Source organism: Lepidochelys kempii, chromosome 9 (assembly GCF_965140285.1).
Source record: "Lepidochelys kempii isolate rLepKem1 chromosome 9, rLepKem1.hap1, whole genome shotgun sequence".
In the NCBI taxonomy this organism is placed as follows: Eukaryota; Metazoa; Chordata; order Testudines; family Cheloniidae; genus Lepidochelys; species Lepidochelys kempii.
In genome coordinates this window covers 81,067,541-81,092,852 of record NC_136388.1, presented here as the reverse complement: position 1 = coordinate 81,092,852, position 25,312 = coordinate 81,067,541, and the positions used below count along the sequence as shown (strand labels likewise).

General features: G+C 44.9%; 1 protein-coding gene across 14 annotated transcripts in view; it reads right to left on the bottom strand.

Moving 5' to 3' along the window:
• ARHGEF9 (Cdc42 guanine nucleotide exchange factor 9) overlaps positions 1-25,312 on the bottom strand; it is a 308,240-nt gene that overhangs the window by 35,834 nt on the left and 247,094 nt on the right. For all 14 annotated transcript variants that reach the window (XM_073361042.2, XM_073361041.2, XM_073361040.2 and 11 more), the window contains 3 exons: positions 23,105-23,284; positions 18,444-18,676; positions 9,758-9,887 (listed from right to left, as the gene is read on the bottom strand). In XM_073361042.2, the coding sequence (XP_073217143.1) occupies positions 9,758-9,887; positions 18,444-18,676; positions 23,105-23,284 (543 nt within the window). The remainder of the gene's footprint in view (positions 1-9,757; positions 9,888-18,443; positions 18,677-23,104; positions 23,285-25,312) is intronic.

Below are 25,312 nucleotides of genomic sequence, written 5' to 3'. Positions count from 1 at the left end.
GAACAAATCCATTCACCCTCTGCTAATTGGGCTGAGGTTTGGGGTTTTTTGGGGGGAGAGGTGTTTGAGTTAATTAAAATCTATTTATTGAAACAGGTGAATTCTCCACCACCTGCACTGTGTATCTGTCCTGTTCTGTGAGCTCTAGGTGAACCCCTTTCTCAAGCTTCACAGGCAGACTCAGAAGGGCTCTGGCTACAAGGCAGGGGCAGGACTGAGAAACAAGAGTTAAAATGCGAGTAGACAGTTGTTTGGATCTGGATCCAGATTAGGTGCTGGATCTGAGGCTGGACCAGGGCTCAGTTTAGGGATAGATGATGATGAACAGCTAGTAAGGCTTCAGCCTGATATGGTGGAAATCTTGTGGGAATAGCTGTTCTCGTGCCATGTCAGTCACATCCCAATGGGCCCCCCTTCTGGATTTGCATGTGCAGATAGAACCCCAACTGAATCCTCCCCCACAGTTTCTTTGTGGGGGGGGAGGTTAGCCTTGAGGCCCAGTTCAGGCCAATCCGTAGGTCAGATCGCCCATTTCTTCTAAATGAATGTTTGGGTCCAGTGACGAGGGAAAATTCACTGAGTCATAACTAATGCATTGTCACGGAGTGTTCAGCTCCCACTGCTGCAGCAACGGCAGCACAAACTCCGGTGCAGCTTTAGTGAGGTATTTTTCTGTCTATCTTGCGCTCATCACCAGGGTCTCTGTGCATCTCATCAGAGCTAGCTGAGCCCTGCACACTTGCACAGGCCAGGGAGTAGAGCTGCTTGTATGTCTTCTGGCACCCCAAATGAGTTCAAAATAAGAGTTAGGAATTAGGCTGCTTTGCCTGCTGGTCAGAGCCTTCTGCTTATAGAGGCCATGGGTTGTACACATGTTGCTGAGGCTCTACAAATAGTAGAAGGAACCTTGAACAAGGAACCTCTCAAAAGCCTGGGAGCTCCAGAAATCACTGCCCTTGCTTAGGATACATCCAGTTATGCAACGAGGGTGGATTCATACAACGCTTTCGATAATAATTTTTCATTGCAAGGAAGAGGTTGCTTGCTAAAAATAGAAAGCAGGCTTTGTGAGACTGGTTGACTCCAGTGGTAGCATCCAAAGCCTGAGGACTCAGAGAGGACTCTGCAAACACTGATAAACTGCTTGATTAACTGAATCCAAAGTGTGTAGTCCCTGCAAGGGATGTAAAAATGAGATCTAAAATTATAGGGTTTTTATTACATTGTGTATGCTGGGAAAACAATTTAAACAGTATATGGGCTATAAATAGATGCATTCCAAGGTTGTGTTTGTTAGGGAAGATGCATTGCAGCTAGCTTTAGCTTAATTAATACACAACTGACCAGTGTTCATCGCACAAGCAGCAGCACAAAGTGAGGTGTGCTTTCCCAGCACGGCCCTCCTAGCATTCCTCCTGTAAGCACAGCAAGGGTATGTCTACACAACAGCTGGGAGTGTGCTTGACCTAGCGTGCTAAAAATATACGTATGGCTATGGTGTCACAGGCAGCGGCTCGGACTAGCCACCTGAGTGCATGCCCAGGGAAATGGGTGGGTTTGTACTCAGGTGTCTTGCCACACTGCTATTTTTAACACGCTAGCTCTACTCGAGCTAGCATGTGTCTGTCTACCCACGTTGGGAAGCCTGCTCCCAGTTGCTTTGTAGACATACCCCAAAGGTACGTGGGTCTCTCCCAACAGAATTAAGGTGGGATGCTGAGGCTCTAAGGGACTGTGTAGTCTAGTCATGTGGACGGAGGCAGCCAGCTCACGTCCACCAGGGAGGAACTCTCTTGTGACCATTTAGTATTCAGCACTGAACAGTCAACGCTGGTACATGGTTTCCTTTAGTCCAAAGCAAAGCCCAAAAAGAATATTCACTTTCTTCTCCTTTTCCGTAAGCAGCCATGAGCCTACCTCTCTTACGTAGCCAGCCTCATAGACTGAGAAAAACTGCTGAAAACAATGAGGGTAGAACCTCAGCAGCTGTGAACTGGTATAACTCCACTGACTTCAGTGCAGCTAGCCCAGTTCACAGCACCTGAGGATCTGGCCCAACAAATCGACTGACTCAAAGGGGAGGAGGTCTGAAATCACTCAGGGACACATTGGTAGACCTGTGCGCACAAAACTGCATGCACATAATTTATCTCGGCAGCTGTGTATGCAACTTCCATTGGTGTGTTTTATGGTGGTAATTCTAGGCAATTCTGGTGGCAAGTAGAGGTATTTTATCATGGCAACCGTGCATTCAAATTTTGACTGAATTTTCTGAAAATTTGGCCCTTGTTAGGGGTGAAACTCAGTTTCTAATATGTGTGGCCGAGCAACTGTGATAATGCATCCCTTCTCCTCCCCCAAACCAACCAGAGACTTTTATACATTAACCGCAATGTAATGGCTACACAAAGACTAATACAGAGCCTGGATCTGATCCACAACTACACAGCCTATAGCTATGGGTGTGTGAGTGTGTGTGCGTGTGTGTGTGTGTGTGTGTGTGTGCGCACACTCTAAGTCCCATACACAGCCTATGGAGAGGTATATGTCCTGCTCCAAGTTAAGTGTAGAAAAAAGGAAGCCAAATTCTCATTTCTCCTTCAAGCCGTCAAGGGCAGGGCCTGAGCACTTAGCGTGCAGTAGGATAGACCAGAAGGTCAACCAGTTGAAGGCTGAGACTGTGCTTCATACTCCCTGTAGGCTGCAAGCATCACAGAAGTGACACACAAGGTCCGGAGGGCCAGTTCCAAGGGCTGCAGGGGAGGGTCTATGCCTGGGTGACTGATGAAAGTTGTCAATCATCAGCTTCCCAGCTATGCCATAGGTGAGCATGGCTTTACATAACTAGGAAGTGGAGGAAAGCCGAGGGGAGGGAGGGTGGAAGGGCTTCAAATAATGACCAAAGAAGAAACAAGAGTTGAGAACACCAGCATTCCAGGGAAGAACCCTTTAGCGTGGACAGAAGGACATTGTCCCCCACATGACCAAGAGGACCTCTGAGTAAACATTACCAAAGGCTGGGGAAAGATGCTTAGCTTCTGAAAATCATTCATCCCCTCCCCGTCCCCAGCCCACCTCCTGATACAAGTCCATGCTATTATTGCCAGGCAGAGAATCGCCTTTCAGTGAGCAGGGCCTTTTCTGATTGACACTGCTGTGCTCTAATTAGGGACTGATAATCTGATTTGCGCTCTAGGCGGTGGAAAGATCAGCAAAAGAAAAGCAAGCAAAATGTCATCCTTTTCATCAGGCTCACTTTTGATGCCTTCTGTCGCTGAGGGGGAAAAAAAACCTGTTTCAGTCCCAGATTTGATTTTTCCCAGGAGGTTTTCTCCTCAAACTGTTCTAGGTTTGAAAACAGTGCGTTCGTTGCACGCATCATTTCTGTATGCCAGTCTTTGGGTTCCATAATGCAGCATCAAGCTGAAGCCAACTATTGTATATTACATAGTTAAGGGCAATGAATCTTCCATTACAGGATCCATCTGGAACAAGAACTGAAGAACATGTAAAAGGATGCAATTGTCAGTTATATTTTTCTTATTCTTGTTTTCCTTTCTGTAAATCTAAGCCTCTTGGAAACTGCTACACTGACACCCAGTAAATACACGGTGCAAATGTCTAGGATTCTACTGGGCTCAGAGTAGCAGCAGTGTCTATAGAGGATGAAGTCCTTTGTTTATGGAATGGGCAATGACAATTCAAGCTTCTTTTAGACCGATGAGCTAGATTTCCTCTTGTGCCAAGCGTTCTGCCTCTGGCTTAAGGTCTTTCCTGGAGCCTGTACCAGTGGAGGATTCTAATGGCCAGGTGGAGTTCTGACACACTGCCTTTCACAAGCGCCCACGTTACAAGGGAGGACAGAGTTTTATTGAACTGCTGCCACAGAAGCAGCAGAGAAAGCCCAAAACTCTGTGTTCTTGTGGTTACCAGTGAAACTGGGACCACTATTAAATCTTGTTTCAATCTGGTTACAGAGATAAATTTAAAAGAAACTCTGAGAGTATACATTTATATCAGAATATAACAGTGCAAGTCTATATTAGCACCTATATGTTTCCCATTACTGTAGGATGTGAGCCCCTCACGGTCGTAATTAGACTTGGCAGGATTAGATTTTTTTTTTAACAGTAAGCGCTGGTAAATGTCAGTGTCACCGTACACACATGAACCAATGACAAGGTATTTCCATTAATAATAATCTAAATGTACAGATAGGCAAAGTAAGAAAAATGCTGCTTGAGAACTAGTGTTTGATATGAGGATATTGACTTTGTATATTTTGGCATGCGATGCTGACAGTTTGTGTTTTAGCCGTTAGAAAGCTTTAACTTTTTGAATCTCAGTGTGTACTGTCATTGAATAATCGTTGTCTGATCGTCCCTGTTGTCTGATCCTCCTCATAGTTTCCCGCCCCTGTGAACATTTAAATCAGTAAAAACTGAAAAAAAATGTTTAAAAATAAACATCGTTATCAGTCAAAATTATAAAAAAAAAAATAAAAATTAAGTTCTGCCCAGCCTCATTGTAATGTATGCTTTTCATGTGGCATATGGAGACTAACTGACATGCCCAAGGTCACACAGGAAGTCTGTGGCAGAGCAAGAAAGGGAACACATGCCTCCTGTGTCCCAGGCTAGTATCTGAACCAATGGTCTAGCCTTCCCCCAAACTACCTTAATTGAGTCTCTGTAAATGATGGAACTAGTCCTAACCTTGTGGGAATGATCTCTTCACTACATTACCCACTGGCCACAGAACTCCAGGAGTACATTACAAAAGGGCGTGAGTACAAGAGGTGGCCAAGGAGCTGACAGCTGCTCAGGATGGGACTTGCCTGGCCCGTTGCGAGTCATAGATTCATAGATTCATAGATTCATAGATATTTAGGTCAGAAGGGACCATTATGATCATCTAGTCCGACCTCCCGCACAACGCAGGCCACAGAATTTCACCCACCACTCCTAAAAAAGACCTCACACCTATATCTGTGCTATTGAAGTCCCCAAATTGTAGTTTGAAGACCTCAAGGAGCAGAGAATCCTCCAGCAAGTGACCCGTGCCCCATGCTACAGAGGAAGGCGAAAAACCTCCAGGGCCTTCCAATCTGCCCTGGAGGAAAATTCCTTCCCGACCCCAAATATGGCGATCAGCTAAACCCTGAGCATATGGGCAAGATTCATCAGCCAGATACTACAGAAAATTCTTTCCCGGGTAACTTGGATCTTACCCCATCTAAAAACCCATCACAGGCCATTGGGCCTATTTACCATGAATATTTAATTACCAAAACCATGTTATCCCATCATACCATCTCCTCCATAAACTTATCGAGGATCCAGAGTCAGAGCCAGATGGTTGCTGTGAACTGGCTCCAAGAAACTTTTTCATGTCAGTTTTGCCTACCCACTTCGGAATGTCACCAGCTGGGTCTGAGGGTATTTAACGACAAGGAAAGGGACGACACTGAGCAAAGGGAAATGTAAGTCGAACATCAGGAAACATTTCATAACTCTGAGAGCTATCGCAAGGGTTCTCAACCTTTTTCTTGCTGAGGCCCCCCTCAAATGCTCTAAAAACTCCAGGGCCCAGTGCGGGGAGGGGAAATGGACCTCGGGGCTCCTGGCCGGGGCTGGCCCTTGGGAATAGGCATAGTTTTACTTCTATTTTGGGGTGGAAAGGGCTGGTGGGGCTCGAGCCATTTCCGCACAGCAGGATCCAGAGCCACCCCCCTGCCTCACTCAGGAGCCACCCAGCCTGCCTGGGCTGTGGGGGGGACACAACCAAAAAATGTAACTCAAAGGGGGGAGCTCAGTTCAAAAAGTTTTAAAAAACGCTCATGGTGCAGGGAGGGGGTAGCTAGAGGCTGTGTGGAGTGAGGGGTGTAGCTCAGGGTGCACGGAGGGGGTAGCTAGAGGCTGTGTGGAGTGAGGGGTGTAGCTCAAGGTGCAGGGAAGGAGTGGCTAGGGGCTGTGTGTGGGCAGGGGGGTAGCTCAGGGTGCAGGGAGGGGATAGCTAGGGGCTGCGTGCGGGCAGGGGGTAGCTAAGAGCTGTGTGTGGGAATGGGGGTAGCTCAGGGTGCAGGCAGGGGGTCGCTAGGGGCAGTGTATGGGCTGGGGGAGTAGCTAGGGGCTGTGTATGAGCCACTCCCAGTGCGGTTCCCAGCTTCAGCGGGAGAGGGGTGTGTGCTGGGGCTCCCAGCTTCAGCCCCCTGCTGCTCATGGCTTGGGGATGAGGGGAGGTTTGCCGGTTTCAACCCTATGCCACTCCTGGCTTCGGAGGGTTGAGGGAGCTGCCAGTGTAGTGGCACAAACTGCTCTGCCACACCGGTATCAGTCCCGCGCCGCTCTTGGCTTCGGGGGTGAGGTGGGGGCCTTCAGCCCCACGCCGCTCCCGGCTTCAGCACCGGGGCTCGGGGCACCGGGTTTCAGCCAGGGGGCCTGGCAGACCCCCTGAAAGGGCTCGTGGACCCCGGTTCAGAACCGCTGAACTATCGGACTGTGAATCAGTCTCCCAAGGGAAGTGGTGGAAGTCCAATATTCTTAGTCATTAATAATTTAACTGGACAAAGCACGAGAGAATTTAGTGTAGGCAGGGACAGCATTTTTTAGGTTTATTTATATTTTTGGAATTCAGAAATCAGGTGCTATTCTGTTATAGTCAGAGCCAGAGGTCCGCAATCAAGGCTAGATTCGTGTCAGCTATACCAGCATATATCTGGAGTTAAACCTCATTAAAGTGATTGGAATTGCTCCTGATTTACACTACAGTAGGCGAGATCAGAATCTGGCCCCACAGTCCTTAGTCAGGTAAAGCTCCCATTGACACCAATTTCTAGGACATCATGTGCTGGACGCTAGAGCATGGCTATCAGCTGTTATCAGCAAAGCAGAGCCATCTTCTCAGAATTCCTTCCCAATTTCAATCATTATCATTGCACATACAGCACACGCCAGGCAGTGTTGTAGGAGCACTGAGCTAAAGCTGAAGAGAAAGGCTAAGTAGGGCTTGGGTGAACCATCTGATGAAAAATCAGGCCCCGTTCAACCAAGGGGCATTTACATTTTTCAAATGTTGACTCTAAAGTTAACCTTCAACACTGGATCAGCTGGAGAATCCTGAGGGCTAAATTCACTGCTGACATACGCAGACACAACTCCATTGACTTCCACTGAACTGCATATACTTAAATCAGCTGTGAATTGGGCCCTGAATGTTTCTTATTTTAGGATCAGCAGCATGCCTATATTCCCAATATACCCTCCCTTTGTGAGTCCTAGGAGTATATGAATACTGACGTAACTAAGATCTAGACTCACATCGGGGACTTGAGGCATTGCAACGATCAGCACTGTAATGCTTATATTTTAAATGCCTTTCTGCCTCGTAGCATTCACAGCCCCGAGTTAGGCGACAGGCTTCCCACCAGTGCACGGAAAGAATTAGGCCCCTAGAAAAGGGACTCACAGAAGCTAGCACACTGAGTCGGGGGATGTCTAAGCTAGCCAGTAGGAAATGTCAAGGAGAGGTTTGGGGCCTAATCCCTGCCGCTCAAGGGGAGTTGGGTGCTTAACTCTACACTGGAGTGAGGTGCCGATCTCCACCCATGACTCTCAGTTTTGAAACCTCTCTTGGAGTTAGGCACCTAAGCCAGGTCAGCCCTTTCTCATGAAAAATGGAGGAGGAGATGGTGGCAATGCCTCCCTTCTACCCTCCCCGCAAGTGCCCTAACCACTACACTATTGGGTATTCTAAGGTGGGTCTCATTCTCTCCTGTTGATGCTGTTCCACTTTATATGAAATACTTAAATAATCATTGGGAAAGAGTGCATGAGAATGACTGTATAGCCCAGGGATTAGGGTGCTCCCCTGAAAGGTGGGAGACCAGAGTATAAATCCCTGATTTAATCCAGGCAGAGTAGGGATTCAAACCTGGATCTTCCACAAACAGCAGGTCAATGGTAGAGCCAGCAATAGAATTCAGGTCTCCTGATTTACTGTCCAATGCCCTATCTACAAGACTGCAATTACCTCTCAGAAAGCACCATCTCCTTTGACTGGCAGGCATATCTGCCATTAGAGTACTCGGATCAATTGTTGGGGCAGGGGCTGAGGAGATGATGGTTGTGGCTAAGTAAGAATGAATTTATCAGCCATGGTGATGGTGGTGGAATGGAAACTGTTATTCCATCATTCCTAGGTGCAGGTCACCTTGGCTTTCCATTCACACATGAACATTAAGTGTCTTGAAACTGATATGTTCTTAATCCAGGTTTATTTACAATTACGATCTTGGCATTTCTTATACATGAGTCACTAACTCATCACATATAATGGATTTACGGCTGAAGACGCATCTGGTGACCTTGTACTCTCTCCCCTGATAACAGTCTTCAAATGCAATAACAAGCCTGCGTGTCAATATCAGAGATTTTTTTAAAAAATAAATAACAATGAATCAATCAATAAAGCCATGAAGCAAATCATCTGCATCCTCTGCTTTAACTGCTAGTCAAAACTTAAGAACCAACCATAATAGTATCACTTCCACTTATACTCTTTACCTACCAAGTTATGGCCTAATCCTGCCCTCATCTGCACCAGCGCAACCCCAGCAAAGTCAATGGGGAGGCACTAGTGAAACTGAGTGTAGGAGTTGGCCCTAAATTTCTCCCTCTCTCCCCCTGATCCTCCTAGGTTTTGTCTGGAAAAACTATTAAAGGATGGAGTTCTCTCCCTTCCACCAGTTTATCCCAGCATAATTCCATTGATTTCAAAGGCATTTCTCCTAATCTAAACTGGTGTAAGAGAGAAGAGAATCCAGGTCTGATTGTATCAATGTGAGAGTCCTCTTGCTAAAATTGTGTCTTAATGATTCCATATGGGGTAGGATTTACAAAAGTGGTCAGCTTTGGCCTAGATCAACAATCCCATCTACAAACTACAAGCAGAGATTCTGATGATAAAACAATGGGAAAAAACAAAGGATATTCAAAAACTCCCAGATGAGCATGTAGCAAACCACAGTAACCTGCAAGATCTGGTGATGCACTTACACCAGCGTAACTCCATTGATGTGAGTGGACTAACTCCAGATTTACACCAGTAAAAATGAGATCAGAACCAGGCCCTAGATTTCCTTTGGAGCAACCATGAAGGTTCCTTCACTAAATCAATTTAGGCCCCTCCCTCAAATATGTGTGAACAGGCTCTCTTCTCTCATAAGGTATGTCTACAGAGCAGCTGGAGGTGTAGTTTCCAGCTCAGGTGGATGTATATGCACTAACTCTGCTCAAGATAACACTTAAAAATAGAAGTATGGCCACAGCAGCATGGGTGGTGGCTTGGGCTGGCTGCTTGACTACATATGCAAGGGGTGGACAGGATTGTATTGGGGCGGCTACCCTGAATCACTACTGCCACACTGCTATTTTTAGGGTAATAGCTTGAGCAGAGCTTGTGCATGTATATCTATCTCAGCTGGGAGTAACACCTCCCAGCAGCTGTGCAGACAGTCTCATAAAGACGAAATGCATCCTTCTGCCCCTCTGTTTAACCCAAGTTAACCCAGTGCCCTGCAATTTACTCCCAAACATACCTGTCCTGTACAAAAGGCTTGAGGCTCATTTACTAGCCACTAGCACCTAAACATGGCATCTCTGTGTTAGTTGCAGCCCAAGCCTGATATGAATCAATTCACCTCTGCCTCTTGTACTGGAATCTACTGGAGCCCATCACTGCCCAATGCATACTGTACCTCCCAATCCAGGACTGAGGCCTGCCACTGAGCTATCTTGTCAATGTTCTCCAGTCTCCGTTTCCGCTCATTGATCTGCTGAGTCACATTCCTCATGACTGCGAGTGCAGCAGCCACGTACCTGTAGTCACTAGAAAACACAAAAGGGAGCCCATGGAGTTACACCTGACACACAATGGAAATGTACAAGGGTTCATCATTATTAACAGCATTTATTAACAGCATATTGCCGCACCTGTTAGAACAGGGGACTAACAGCAATTTGCTCCTTGTTGTTATTCTTCATACGTCTCCTCCTCTGCTGGTTGCTTTTTGGCTTGTCAACCCCTCCCGCCTCTCCCCCTCCAAAAAACATTAACTTGTTTCAAACTGAGACTGTGAAACTCTAATAAAATTAATGGGCCAACTCCTCAGCTGCTGTACATCCGTGTAACTTCATTGACTTACGTGGAGCTACACTGAACTACAGCAGCTGTGGATCTTGCTCCTTAAAAATGTGTTAGGATGGTCAGCCACGTTCCGGGGCTGTCTGAACATTCCTAACCCCGTTACTCTGCAGGCAGATGATGGGAGACCTCATACTGGGGAGCCTTGGGTTGTTCCATTAAAAGGAAAGTTGGAAAATATTTGAATGTTACTGTTCGTTTATAAAATTAGTTTCCTTATTACAATGATTTATAATAAATGTAAATGATGCCCAGAACGATCTTCTGGATGTGTGATTCTCAAGTTATCTGGGACAGAACCGGCCAGTGTCATAGTCATATTATGTATGTGAGCAATTCCCTCTCTATGTGTGCATGTACATCTATCTACCACCTACATTTGTAGATAAAGACACACACATTTTATAGTCCCAAATCAGACTTGCTCATGCCTCCCTTATCATACCAGTGTTTCCGGCAGAAGCAAAGTCAGGGCAAAGTATTTCTGGATTGTAACAATCTCCTTCCAGAGCTTGTTTTTGCAAGGGTTGGCTTCAGGGCTTCTCTGGCCCCAGTATCTGCCTATGCTTGTCTTTGAATAATGGAAGGAATGAGGTGTTCCATAGGTCCCCAGAAGAAACATGTATCACTATAAAACATCAGTCTATAACACACTATTTCAGGTTTGAATACAGAGGCAACTGCCCTGGCCAGCAAAGAATACACATGTCACAACATGATCTTACAACCCTTAAGACATAAGGCTGGAGCCCACTCAGTTCAGCTGTGATAGAAATACCCTTTCTGGCCAGCAAGGCCAGTATTTCTACACTGCATCTTGGAGAGACTCAGGCCAGAGTTCAGGTTGCAGCTCAGGCTAGAACTTGGGCTTTCAAACCTAGGGGGTTGGGTGGGTGTCACATAGCATTTGTCTCATGGAATTCACTCTCACTGTGGATATCTCATGTGCTATGTGAGCAAATCAACGCAATTCTTTTTGCTTCCTGGATACGTGCGTGAGTGTAATAACAGACCGAAAACAGCCTCCTGTTGGGGCAGCAAGGATGATGATCAGTCCTTTCAAAAAGTGATGCTGAAATCAATGCTATTGATTTCCACCTTGTGCCTCATTTTCCATTCCAGGAGACCTTAATGTTCATTTCTATTGGGAAGACAGACTAGGACAGCTGATATAATGTTGCCATAATTTATGATTAACTTAAGGGTTGATATTGACTTCTAACTAATGAGAAAAATGGAGATCTCTCGCAGCTGCTGAGGAAATGCCTCTACTGGTTACTGCTCAGGATTCTGTCAGTGACATTTAGAACAGGAGATTAACCATTTGTATTCTAGTAGATCTTTATAGACTGATTCCTCGGAATATACAGAAAATACCTCTCAGGAATGGAGTTGCTCATTATAGACCCAAGTTGACTTCAGATTCCCACACGCATCTGGTATTATCCGACTGCTCATTATGTCAAAGAAATAGCATATCATTTTGAGTCAACTCCTCTGCTAATTTTGTAATATCCTGCACTTGAAATCTTTGTTGAGGACTATTTTCCAACATTTGGGGACATGTAAGTTTAGAGCTATGAATACTGAAAACAGCCAATCCACTTCTCTGTGTATTTCAGAGCTTCCTTCCTGTACCATGATTTTAGATCCAGAAACTCAGTAAGTGTCACAAATGGGATATAATTGGGGAAATATTAAAATAAAATAAACAGCATATTTTTATAGTTTTCATAATAAAATATATTTATTATTTTAACATTATTTCAGGTCTTGATATCCTTACACAGTTTCTACTTGGTCCTTAGGCAAAACCCTCACTGAATGAAAAAGAACTCCTACTGTTCCAAAACTTTCCAATCACTGAGTAAATAGTGAGTAAAGAACTCCAGGAATTGGCTCTTGGACTATAAATTAAGGATGATGGCTGGAGAAGACACCTTCAGGGAGGGGAATGTGTGTGTGGTGGACAGTGAAAAGTCTGTTGAGCCAATGCCCTTAAGGGCGTGTGTGTGTGTGTGTGTGTGTGTGTGTGTGTGTGTGTGTGTGTGTGTGTGTGTGTGTGTGTGTGTGTGTACTAGGGATACCCTGATAAAATGGCAGCACAATTCAGGGGTGTGGCTTATGCAAATAGGATCAAGTCTACACTTCAGGTAGTTGTACGCATGCAAGTGGCCTGAGTGAGTGTAAGGGTGGCTAATTTCAGTTCAAAGATTAGAACAGCTCCCCCTTAACCCAATATACACTTAACTCTGGCTCTGATCTGCAGGAGGGGACATTTGGGACTTGTCTCACAACAGCATGATATCCCATAGCGTAGAAATTAACTTCTTAAATGGAGTGGACAGCATACCTGATGAACCCACAATAGACACACCTGAAGGGTCAGGCCCTAGTTAATACCTGCATAGCAATGGAAAGAAGTTACACTTCTATAAAAACTATGAAAACTACTCCTAATGCCAAGCATCCAGGGAAAACTCTGATTGCCTTTGATTCCACACTAACTTCTTACCCCAAATCTTATTTGCACTGAAACTCCGAATCAAGGAATCTGATGAAATCCCTGGACAGTGGCCCTACAATGCCAGTTGCTCACGAGGCAATGTTGCACTTATGACCTTCAGATATTTAATGAATATGAAACTGGTTTCAATCTTGGGACGATGAACAGATGTGCCTTTGTGAAAAATTCAGATGAATTGGCCCATAGACAATGAACAATTGAACAGAGCCAAGATTTTAAAACACCCCCAAGCCTGCCTCCACGTGGAGTGGGTTAGTGCCAATGAAGCTGGGCTTTATACTGGTAACGCTAATTCACTAATTCTAATGTTCCATTTGAAGAGGAAACAGCAGGTACATTTTTCCTTTCGTACATTAATGAAGCAAGAATCACTGACTGAACTTTCTGGGCTCTGAGCCCATGTCTGCGGTTGAGCTGACAAAGAACCTAGAAGAGAAATGGCAGAAGAAAGCATTTGGCGGGTGGATTAATATTAGGATAGCATTCAAAATAAAATTAAGGCTGATAAATTGCTCATCAGTTATATTTGGGATGCAATGACTTCCTTTCAATGCTCAGTGAGAATGCAAGTGTGGGCTCTTGCCAAAATGTCATGTGATAACTTGGGCTGGAATGATCAGGAATTTGGATGCAGGCCCATTGTCCTGGACCTATATATAGTAGATCTACAGCAATACAATAAGAGAATGATTTCAGCTAACCAGAGAGGAAAAAATCTAATAGTATCCACTGACAAATGATACAAAAATCCTTCCTTACATGGGACCAGACTATTAACCTCTTGCTCACTCCGAGTAATATCTTTCTTAGTCCCATTACTTCTTGCGTAGTAAAGTCCTACTCAGAAGAAGAGACTCACAATCTGGCCCATGATGAGCAGCAATCCACCAGATAATTTTGTTCCTTCAGTTTTGCTCCCAAAATCAAATTGGGATTAAACACATTGGGGTATAGATAATAGCTTTAAGATATCTAACAAAATAGAATCATAGAATCATAGAATATGAGGGTTGGAAGGGACCTCAGGAGGTCATCTAGTCCAACCCCCTGCTCAAAGCAGGACCAATCCCCATTTAAATCATCCCAGCCAGGGCTTTGTCAAGCCTGACCTTAAAAACTTCTAAGGAAGGAGATTCTACCACCTCCCTAGGTAACGCATTCCAGTGTTTCACCACCCTCCTAGTAAAAAAGTTTTTCCTAATATCCAACCTAAACCTCCCCCACTGCAACTTGAGACCATTACTCCTTGTCCTGTCCTCTTCTACCACTGAGAATAGTCTAGAACCATCCTCTCTGGAACCACCTCTCAGGTAGTTGAAAGCAGCTATCAAATCCCCCCTCATTCTTCTCTTCTGCAGACTAAACAATCCCAGTTCCCTCAGCCTCTCCTCATAAGTCATGTGTTCCAGACCCCTAATCATTTTTGTTGCCCTTCGCTGGACTCTCTCCAATTTATCCACATCCTTCTTGTAGTGTGGGGCCCAAAACTGGACACAGTACTCCAGATGAGGCCTCACCAATGTCGAATAGAGGGGGACGATCACGTCCCTCGATCTGCTCGCTATGCCCCTACTTATACATCCCAAAATGCCATTGGCCTTCTTGGCAACAAGGGCACACTGCTGACTCATATCCAGCTTCTCGTCCACTGTCACCCCAGGTCCTTTTCCGCAGAACTGCTGCCTAGCCATTCGGTCCCTAGTCTGTAGCTGTGCATTGGGTTCTTCCGTCCTAAGGGCAGGACCCTGCACTTATCCTTATTGAACCTCATCAGATTTCTTTTGGCCCAATCCTCCAATTTGTCTAGGTCCCTCTGTATCCTATCCCTGCCCTCCAGCATATCTACCACTCCTCCCAGTTTAGTATCATCCTCAAATTTGCTGAGAGTGCAATCCACACCATCCTCCGGATCATTTATGAAGATATTGAACAAAACCAGCCCCAGGACCGACCCTTCGGGCACTCCACTTGATACCGGTTACCAACTAAGATATGGAGCCATTGATCACTACCCATTGAGCCCGACAATCTAGCCAACTTTCTATCCACCTTATGGTGCATTCATCCAGCCCATACTTCTTTAACTTGCTGACAAGAATACTATGGGAGACCGTGTCAAAAGCTTTGCTAAAGTCAAGAAACAATACATCCACTGCTTTCCCTTCATCCACAGAACCAGTAATCTCATCACAGAAGGCGATTAGATTAGTCAGGCATGACCTTCCCTTGGTGAATCCATGCTGACTGTTCCTGATCACTTTCCTCTCATGTAAGTGCTTCAGGATTGATTCTTTGAGGACCTGCTCCATGATTTTTCCAGGGACTGAGGTGAGGCTGACTGGCCTGTAGTTCCCAGGATCCTCCTTCTTCCCTTTTTTAAAGATTGGCACTACATTAGCCTTTTCCCAGTCATCCGGGCCTTCCCCCGTTCGCCACGAGTTTTCAAAGATAATGGCCAATGGCTCTGCAATCACAGCCGCCAATTCCTTTAGCACTCTCTGATGCAACTCGTCCGGCCCCATGGACTTGTGCACCTCCAGCTTTTCTAAATAGTCCCTAACCACCTCTTTCTCCACAGAGGGCTGGCCATCTATTCCCCATGTTGTGATGCCCAGCGCAGCAGTCTGAGAGCTGACCTTGTTTGTGAAGACAGAGGCAAAAAAAGCATTGAGTACATTAGCTTTTTCCACATCCTCTGTCACTAGGTTGCCTCCCTCATTCATTAAGGGGCCCACACTTTCCTTGGCTTTCTTCTTCTTGCCGACATATCTGAAGAAACCCTTCTTGTTACTCTTGACATCTCTCGCTAGCTGCAGCACCAGGTGTGATTTGGCCCTCCTGATTTCATTCCTACATGCCCGAGCAATATTTTTATACTCTTCTCTGGTCATATGTCCAACCTTCCACTTCTTGTAAACTTCTTTTTTATGTTTTAAGATCCGCTAGGATTTCACCGTTAAGCCAAGCTGGTCGCATGCCATATTTATTATTCTTCCGACACATCGGGATGGTTTGTCCCTGTAACCTCAACAGGGATTCCTTGAAATACAGCCAGCTCTCCTGGACTCCTTTCCCCTTCATGTTAGTCCCCCAGGGGATCCTACCCATCTGTTCCCTGAGGGAGTCGAAATCTGCTTTCCTGAAGTCCAGGGTCCGTATCCTGCTGCTTACCTTTCTTCCCTGTGTCAGGATCCTGAACTCAACAAACTCATGGTCACTGCCTCCCAGATTCCCATCCACTTTTGCTTCCCCCACTAATTCTTCCTGATTTGTGAGCAGCAGGTCAAGAAAAGCTCCCCCCCTAGTTGGCTCCTCTAGCACTTGCACCAGGAAATTGTCCCCTACTCTTTCCAAAAACTTTCTGGATTGTCTATGCACCACTGTATTGCTCTCCCAGCAGATATCAGGAAAATTAAAGTCACCCATGAGAACCAGGGCGTGCGATCTAGTAGCTTCTGCGAGCTGCCGGAAGAAAGCCTCATCCACCTCATCCCCCTGGTCCGGTGGTCTATAGCAGACTCCCACCACTACATCACTCTTGTTGCTCACACTTCTAAACTTAATCCAGAGACACTCAGGTTTTTCTGCAGTTTCCTACCGGAGCTCTGAGCAGTCATACTGCTCCCTTACATACAGTGCTACTCCCCCACCTTTTCTGCCCTGCCTGTCCTTCCTGAACAGTTTATAACCATCCATGACAGTACTCCAGTCATGTGAGTTATCCCACCAAGTCTCTGTTATTCCAATCACATCATAATTCCTTGACTTCACCAGGACCTCCAGTTCTCCCTGCTTGTTTCCAAGGCGTTGTGTATTTGTATATAAGCACTTGAGATAACCTGCTGATCGCCCCTCATTCTCAGTAGGAGGCAGGAGCCCTCCCCTCACAGACATTCCTGCCTGTGCTTCCTCCCGGTATCCCGCTTTCCCATGACCTGTGGGCACAAAGAATTTTAGGTATCAGGTATTTTAGAAATTTTAGAGATATTAAATATTTTAGAAATTAAGGCTGTGTCTACACTAGCATTTTTGTCAGTAAAATTTTTGTCCGTCAGGGTGTGAAAACACATACTCCTGACCAACATAAGTTTCACCGACAGAAGGGCAGGTGTGGACTGCGCTTTGTCGGCAGGAGACGCTCTCCCACTGACATAACTACTGCCATGTTTTTTCACACCCCTGAGCCAGAAAGTTGCAGTGCTGTAAATTCCCATTGTAGACAAGGCCTTGGTCTTGGACAATTGTAGCTTAACCACAGGAATGCATTGATTCCCTCAGAACGTCACAACATCCATGATTATATAATCACACAGTAATTTTAAGAGTCCTCATTGAAAAAGGAATGCTTTAAATTAGGTTGAACCCAAAAATGTAATTTACCCTCAGTGTAATCACACTGTACATCTCCCCTTTGGTATTAGTACTAATTATGTAAGAGGAATCACAGATTCCTTTTTTCCCTGAGGCTGCCTCTCCTTACGTTAAGTCAGAAGCCTGTATTTACATCACAAAACAGCAAATGCCATTGTGACATTACAATGGTTTGGGACTGGAAAGGAGAATAAGACACAAGATTTGGACCCTGGGCTGGGTTTCAAATGTCTCAGAGCTCAGCGGGTTCAGATTCAGGGTTTTGATTTGGCCCCATGATAAAGGAAGGGAGAAAACTTGGATTCAGGTCTGGGATTAGGTTTCAAACGTCCACCTTTACAAAGATGTTTGTATCTGGGTTTGGTTCAAGCTCATATCTATTCGACGTTGGTGAACCAGGGCAGATCAAATAAACATAAACCTCTGCTCTTGTCACCCCTTTGTCCATTTCCAAAACCAAATCACAAATCAAACCGTTTTAGAAGTTTCTGAAATATCTGGCTGTTGTTTGTGTCTGAATGCCCTGGGCTCTCTGCCTCCCTGGCATCTGGAGCTGGGGCAAAGGTGGGGAGGCTGGGAGCCAGGGAAGCAGAGAGTCCGGGTGCTCAGCCATAGCACAAGCAGAAAGTGAAACTGACAAGTGTCGTCCAGGCGGGCAGCCATTATTTCAATTTTCCCAGAGAAAAATTCAATTTTGAGAAAATGGCATTTTTCATCAGAAAATCATTCTGATGGAAAATTCCTGGCCAGCTCTAGTTCAGAGAAACATACAAACTTTTGCGTGCTTCTCACATCCAAACCCAGATTCCAAAACCAGTGACGGACACAACCTGCGACAATCAGATCAGGATCTGATTTCCCCCCAACTTTCGGGAGTTCAGATCCAAGTTACTGGTCTGGCCCATTTCTATCCAAACATGAGAGGTGTTCCCATTCCCAGCTGTGATGAGTTCACGGTTAGGAGAGGGAAACAAACTTTTTTGGCTAATGTATCTTAACCGAGTACATGAATCAATAATTCATCTAGAGTAGCAGGTAGCATCCAAAAGTACAGCTACCTATCAGTACTTCAGGTCTCTGACTACAATGGGGTTCAATTTGGTTCCACTGGGAATAAGTGCTCCAGGCAGGCTTTCTATCTAGTTTGCTGAACCTCTGCCCTGCCTTAATTTTAACAAGTTTTCATGAAGCGAAACAGCTGGATGCAAGAAGAAGTAAGAGAGAAAACGCTTTGCTATTTAGTGTGTGTAGATGCCATGCAAAGAAATAGGCTATCAAAAGTCCTCAGTTTAGTGAAAGCCATCAAAAACACAAGTACAGTTAAAAAAAGGCATCTCATTACCTGTGATCCTGTGCAGTATACTTCAATAGCTCTGCCAGTTGCAAGGGGTATTTGCAGATCTTCTGCACTGGTGTCAGAAGGAAACCGTCTATGGCAATGTCAATCATCTGCTGCAACAAGCGACATGCTTCGAAGAAATGCTGGTACCTGCCATCTTTCATCAGCTTGGACAGCTCCATACATGCGTCCAAGTGATTGTTACAGTACTCCGAATAGATCCAGAACCCGTCTTGCTGCGAGAGGCGAGAGTGGGGGGAATGAACAAAGAAAGAAACAGGGAAGAGAGATGAGTGCATCAGACAAGTGCTGGGAACAATAAAGTGCTTGTCACACTAACAAGAATAAATTACAACAAATAAAAGAAAAACACCCCAGCAGCAGCAAGGTCTGATGCTGGATTACTACCACGCAGGCCTTGTCCCGTTCTCTGTGTGGCACTCAATTAGCACTGTGTCTCTGCAGGGAACCCTTTACACTGACACATTGTTGCAGGTACATATGAGCTACAGTAGTGTAGTAAGATGAGCCCTGAAGAGAGCCATGTGGGAGCTTTCTGTTTCAAATCAAGAGATGGGGTTTTCTTCCTTTAAAATGGTCCAGGTGACGCTGAGTCACAGCTCTGGTCTTTGGCAGCACACACGGCACAGTAATAATGGCAGGCGCAGAGTGCCTTCCAGCAGACGCTCCCCAAAGCGTTTCACAAATCTCTGGGATATTCAAACCTATCCCACAAACCACGTGGGATAGGTTTGAATATCCCAGCTTTACCAATGGGGAAACTCAGGCACGAAGGAGTGGAGGGACTTGCCCACAGTTACACACCAAGACAGTACCAGACATAGGTGCTGGAACTAGAGGTGCTTCCGCACCCCCTGGCTTGAAGCGGTTTCCATTATATACAGGGTTTGCAGTTTGGTTCAATGGCTTTCAGCGCCCCCACTATAAAAACTGGTCCAGCGCCCCTGGTACCACACCTGGATCACAAGACCACCTCTTCCTCCTTTGCACCAGTCCATCAAGTCTGTTAGTATTAGTATTTATTTGTATTACCTTGCCTAGAGGCCAGCCTAGACACTGTCCTGGTCCCATTGTGCTGGACATGGTATAAACACATAGTAAGGGAAGCAGTCCTGCCCTTAGGAGCTTACAGGCTATACAGACAAGAGGAAGAAGAAAAGGATACGTACAAGCACACTGGAATCTAAGGCACAGAGAGATTAAGCGAACACCCAATATCACACAGAGAGAGGAACTGAATCCGGGTTTGTGAGTCACAGTCCTACATCTCAGCCACAAGACCAGCTTTTGCTATGCTGCATGCAAGCTATGGTTGCTACCTAATGATGCAAAGGAAGGAGACGCTTACTCCTTAAACACACTTGGCCAGTAGTGCAATGCTTATTACATAATCAGGTGGGACCAAAAATCGCATTCCCTTCATGCTGTACATGATGGGAAAATGTCATTCCGACCCTTGCATGTGATCAGTTTGCACACTCTGCCTTTTGTACTACCTGTTTTGCTCCAATTTTACTTCCTTAAACACAACAGGCTTCCTGGATAGAACAAGAACCTGGGAATCAGGAAACATGGCTCCAGAACCGTTGTGAAGGCACAGAGACTCCAGACAGATGACCCTGTGCTTCGAGGGGCTCAAGGAATGTGGGAGTTCTGGGGAGTCAAACACCTTGCTTCCCTCCATCAGAATAACCTGGGGGAAACCCTTCAAGAAGAGCCTCACAGTTCTCCACCAACAAGCTCTCCCACCTGTCTGCAGGAGGGGATTAGTCCCCCACCATGAGGATATAGCCCGTAGTGAAACTCTCCCATGACTTCATACTATGAGTTTTCCAGTCTGTTTGCCCCTCTGCAGATTTCTAACATGCTCATCACTGTAGTATCTCAGCACCACTGTTAGAGATATAAAGAGGGATGTTTTTATTACAATACTGTCCATCAAAAAAGAAAGGTGCTCTTGGCTGCAAAGGCCAGTGGCAATTAGGAGAAGCTGTGAGTGGTTTCAATGGTGTCCCACTGAAATTTCATTAATGTCTACAATGAGATTCTCTAATGAAACTGAAGTGTTGCTGAGGTGAAACGTAGCTCAGCCCAGGTACAACTCTAAGTAATGATGTTACACATAAAAGGATTCACATCCTGGATCTTACATAAGCTCCGATATAGCACTTCATTCTCCCTAAAGGAAAGCTTAAAAAAGCAGAACTGTAATTTTCTTGACATATTTACAACACTGGCCAATTTATCAGCTCCCGCAATATACAGCTTATGTAACAGGCGAGATGGGGTGGGCTAAAGCCTCCAGCGCTATATTGTCAGCTACTGTGTTTTAGCATGAGTAAGCTATCTGCTACCTTGCTGTCACTATTAGGCAGCATGAGGCCTGGTGGGCCAGCAGCCTTCCATCCGGCAGAGAAACACAGTCACAAAGGGGGGAGGGGGATTATAAAGTCAGATGGGGTTGCATTCCTTGCACATGTGCTGTGTTTCTACAGCCAAGACTCCAAACATGTGTTTTCCTTTCTTGTGAATCAATCCACTGACAGCTTACATTGCAACAAACCGTTCCGCTCAGTTGGCATGCAATTAGAAATGCCAGGTTTCTTGGGTTGAGAGTTTTGTTTTAAACCCACCAATCAAACAACTCGGGTTCTTGACTTTAATATAGGTCTGAGAACAGATGGACATTTATTTTTAGAACCATTTTTTGAAAAAACTTTCCATATGGTGAGCCACGTATTTGTAAATTGCTTCCATACAGTTAAATCTTGGTCTCCCCTGTACCTGACGAACATAGGTATGTAGGAAATGCCAGACAGGATCAGATGTATAGTCCATTTCCAACTGTGGCCAGTACCCGTGGCTTCACAGAAGGGTGCAAGAAACCCTGCAGAAGGCCATTCCAGGATAACATGCCCACAGGGAGAGTCTTCCTAACCTATATTAGTCAGAGGTCAGCTTATGCCCTGGAGCATGAAGGTTTCTGTCCCTGCCAAAACTCTTGATTAAAAAAAAAATCATTTAAAAGGTGTCAGACATAAAATTTATCTTGGAGGGTAGCCACATTATTATTAATAAATAAATAATAATCTCCTCTTCTGGAAAAGGCCTTTAGAATTAGATAGATGATGATAAACTTTTTGCAACATTTTTAAACTATCCTGTAATATTGAATAAAGGTTTCTATCCCTTATACCACAGGGTGATTTTAAAAGACAAAGGAAAAGATCTCACTGTTTATTAAATTCTATAGGTTATAGAAATAATTTCTATAGAGCCCTATTTCACTTCTGTGGAACACTATTGGTTGATTTAGATTAGATAACATTTTGATATGAGGGATACTGATGATACTTTGCAGTTATGTAATACGTTTGGAACTGTGGATCTCAAATCACTTTACCAAAATTAACTAATCAAGCTTTGCAACACATTTGTCAGGTAAGTAGCCATTTTATAGATGGGGAAATAAGTGATGTGACAGTCAGAAACAGATCCTACACACTTGTACTATTCTTTTGTATTCATCCTTAGCAATTTTCCCATGTTTCCAGTTTTTGAAGGATTCCTTTTTTATTTTCAGGTCATTAAAGAGCTCATGATGGAGCCATATTGGCCTCTTACAGTTCTTTCTGTCTTTCCTATGCATTGGGATAGTTTGCTATTGTGCCATTAATACCGTATTTTTGCCATTTCTCCTCAACACCTTTGTCCCTTAGATTTTCTTCCCATAGGAGTTTGTTAAAATCTGCTTTTTTGAAGTTCATTTTCCTTATTCTGCTGCTTTCACTCCTTCCTTTCCTTGGACTCATTAAATCTATCATTTCATGATCACTCTCACCCAAACTTCCTTCAACCTTCAGATTCACTACCAATTCCTCCCTGAAGTCTGAAATGGCTGTGCCTTTGCTTATTTCCACTTTCTGAAACAAAAAATTGTCCCCAATACATTACAAGAACTTACTGAAAAAATTGTGTTTTGCCATATTACTTTTCAAACAGATGTCTGGATAGTTAAAGCCCCCCATTACTACCAGTTTTTGTGGTTTGGCTTTTCTGTTATTTGCTCCAGAAATGGCTCATCTACTTCTTCTTCCTTACGTCCCCTTCCAGGATGCTGTCCCTGCTTTTTTCCCCTTTTATCTTCACCCTGAGACTTTCAACTGGTCTGCCTGTCACCTCCTTCTAGACCTCAGAACAAGTGTATTACACATCAAGAATATATATGCCTCCTCCCTTTTTTCCCTGCCTGTCCTTCCTGAACAAGTTATCCCCTCTATACCAATATTCCAGTCATGAGATTTATCCACGTCTCAATGATGCCTAGTAAATAATAATTTAGCTACTTAGTACTAATACTCCCAGATCTTCCTGTTCATACCTCGTACCCCTTGCAATTGGGTCGAGACATGTAAGACGTTGAGCAGATTCACTGACTGTTATCCCTCTTGTTGTTCCTGTGTTTCCTATGTCCTATAACCTTATGCATCACTTGTGAAGTTTGCCCATTTCCAAATCTAGCAACAAGAAACCAATAGTCAAGGTAGCCTCTGATCTGTAATCTGAGGAACCTGCCATCCAGAACAGTGATGATCCAGTCATGTAAAATGGCTTCTGCCTTCTCACTCCCTCCAAAAACTTACATGTTCCAGGAAACAAGGTCCAATTTCACTGAGGTGGGGGTCCTCATTGTTATATTGTTTCTCCAAGTCCCGGACAAAACCCATCTGAAACCTGTAGATATCTTCGATGTTGCCGAATATGACCTTTAACTGTTCATCGCTGAACATGTCTCTCCTCTTCCGGCACTGCTTTAAGTAACCCTGCAAGGAGAAAGAGGAGGAATTTGTAAAATAACCCAAACACTCACAATGCCAGATGGGCCTTGGAAACAGCAATGGACAAAAAAAGTTACTGTCCCCTGCACCCATGGAAGAGCCAAGCACAAGACAGACTATGGCCCCTTGAAGCTCTGTGGCCCCTAGGGGTTATGGCAAGGCTGCTTCTTTGGAACATGGGCAGGGCCCTGCCATCCTGATAGGCTTGCTAGCCTTGGTCAAAAGCTGCTGTGGAGTACATGCTGATCCACTCAAAAGCAGGTATAGGGAGGGCAATACAGAGATCTACTCCGCCTTCCCTGAGCACTCTGCCTGCACCTTCTGTGGAAAGGGAGTACTTCTGAAAGGAGCTTAGCCACCAGTGCTCGGCGCTTTCCTAGGTCTATCAATGCTGCAGAGAGGAGCAAGCCTCACGTTTGGTCCTTCATACCGTAAAGGGATTTGGTTACTCATTTCTGTCCCTGTCAGTCCCTTTAAAAATTACCGCCATGCAAACAAATCCATTAGTTTTGGTTCTTGCTGCAACCATTGTCCCCAGAAAAGGTGCCACATTCTCATACTTTGATCAAGGGCGCACCATCCTACTGCGACAGCTGCCTCGGTCTGTCTTTCAATAGGCTGGCCACCCTCATTCCCCTCCACAGCCACAGTAATCGGCACTCGGAAGCAGCCATTCAAGCTGCAGAATATTCCATTAATGTCTGATTCTATGGTCTTGGTCTCATAACAGAGAGTGAATGAGCACATGATGCAACCATCCTTCCCATTGCTACTGCACTGAGCACAAGGTATCTGAGACCTACTGCTAGCCAAAGGCCTCTACAAATCTCATGGGACATCCCTGACTTGGAATGCTGTGTGGTTTATCCCACCATTATTTATTTGCCTGTGTATGAGAAACAAAGGCAGGAGGTTTTGCGGTTCTGAAAATGTCAGTGTGTGGGAACACTGAATGTTAAAACAAAACAAAAAAATAAAGGTTTGATGGTGGTTTCAGTTTATTGGCTGCCTAACGAGGGAACAGCAGTGATGGAAGATAAAAGCCATAGTTAAATGTCATCTTGGAGGAAGAAAATAGCATCATTTTCTTTTCTCTTTCCCTCTCCTTTTTATTCTCCCAGATTCTCCTCAGTTACGCTAGTGCATTAAAGTCAGTGAGGTTGTGCCAGGGACGTTTCTCCCATTTTCTTGGCTATTGTTTTATTATTAAATAATGTTTTATTATTTAATGTATTATTTATTATGTGTATTCTAGGAATGCCTAGACTCCTAACTGAGACTGGGGTCCCGTTGTGCTAGGTATTGTACAAACAGAGTAAAAGACAGTCCCTGGCCTGGAGAAATTATACTGTAAATAAACTAGACAGATGAAGAATGGGAGAAAGAGGAAGAAGTATTGCCCCCAGATGGGACACTGAGTGGAGAGAGTTTGAGTGACTTCCTCAAGGCCACAAAGTGAGTCTGTGGAACAGCTGCAAACTGAACCCAGTTCTCCTAAATCCCAGTCTAGTGCCGCAGCTACCAGATCATCCTTTTTTCCTGTCCCTCGGCCTCTTATTATTACTATTAATTGTTGTTTGTATTACAGTAGTGCCTAGAGACCAGCTGAGAACAGGCCCCATTGTGCTAGGCACTGTACAAACATAGATTAATAGACAGTCCCTGTCCTAGACAAGATAGGTAAGTATGGGAAAGGGTTAGAACACACAACCCTTTATTTGCCTTCCTACTTGCAGATAATTTTTTTCTTCCCAGTCCACCAATTTATCTGAGTATTCAGATCTAAGCTTTACCGGTTGAAGGAGCACAGTCTAGCACAGCGGACACTGCCTGGGGAGGAAGGAGACCTGGGTTCTATTGCTATCTCTGCTACTGCCCTGCTGCGTGACCTTGGGCAAATCCCTTCGCCTCTCGGCATCTGTTTTCCCTCACACTGTTTGCTTGTGTTGTCTATTTAAATTGTAGACGTTGCTGGGCACAGTGGGGCCACACTCTCACTTGAGGCTTCCTAAT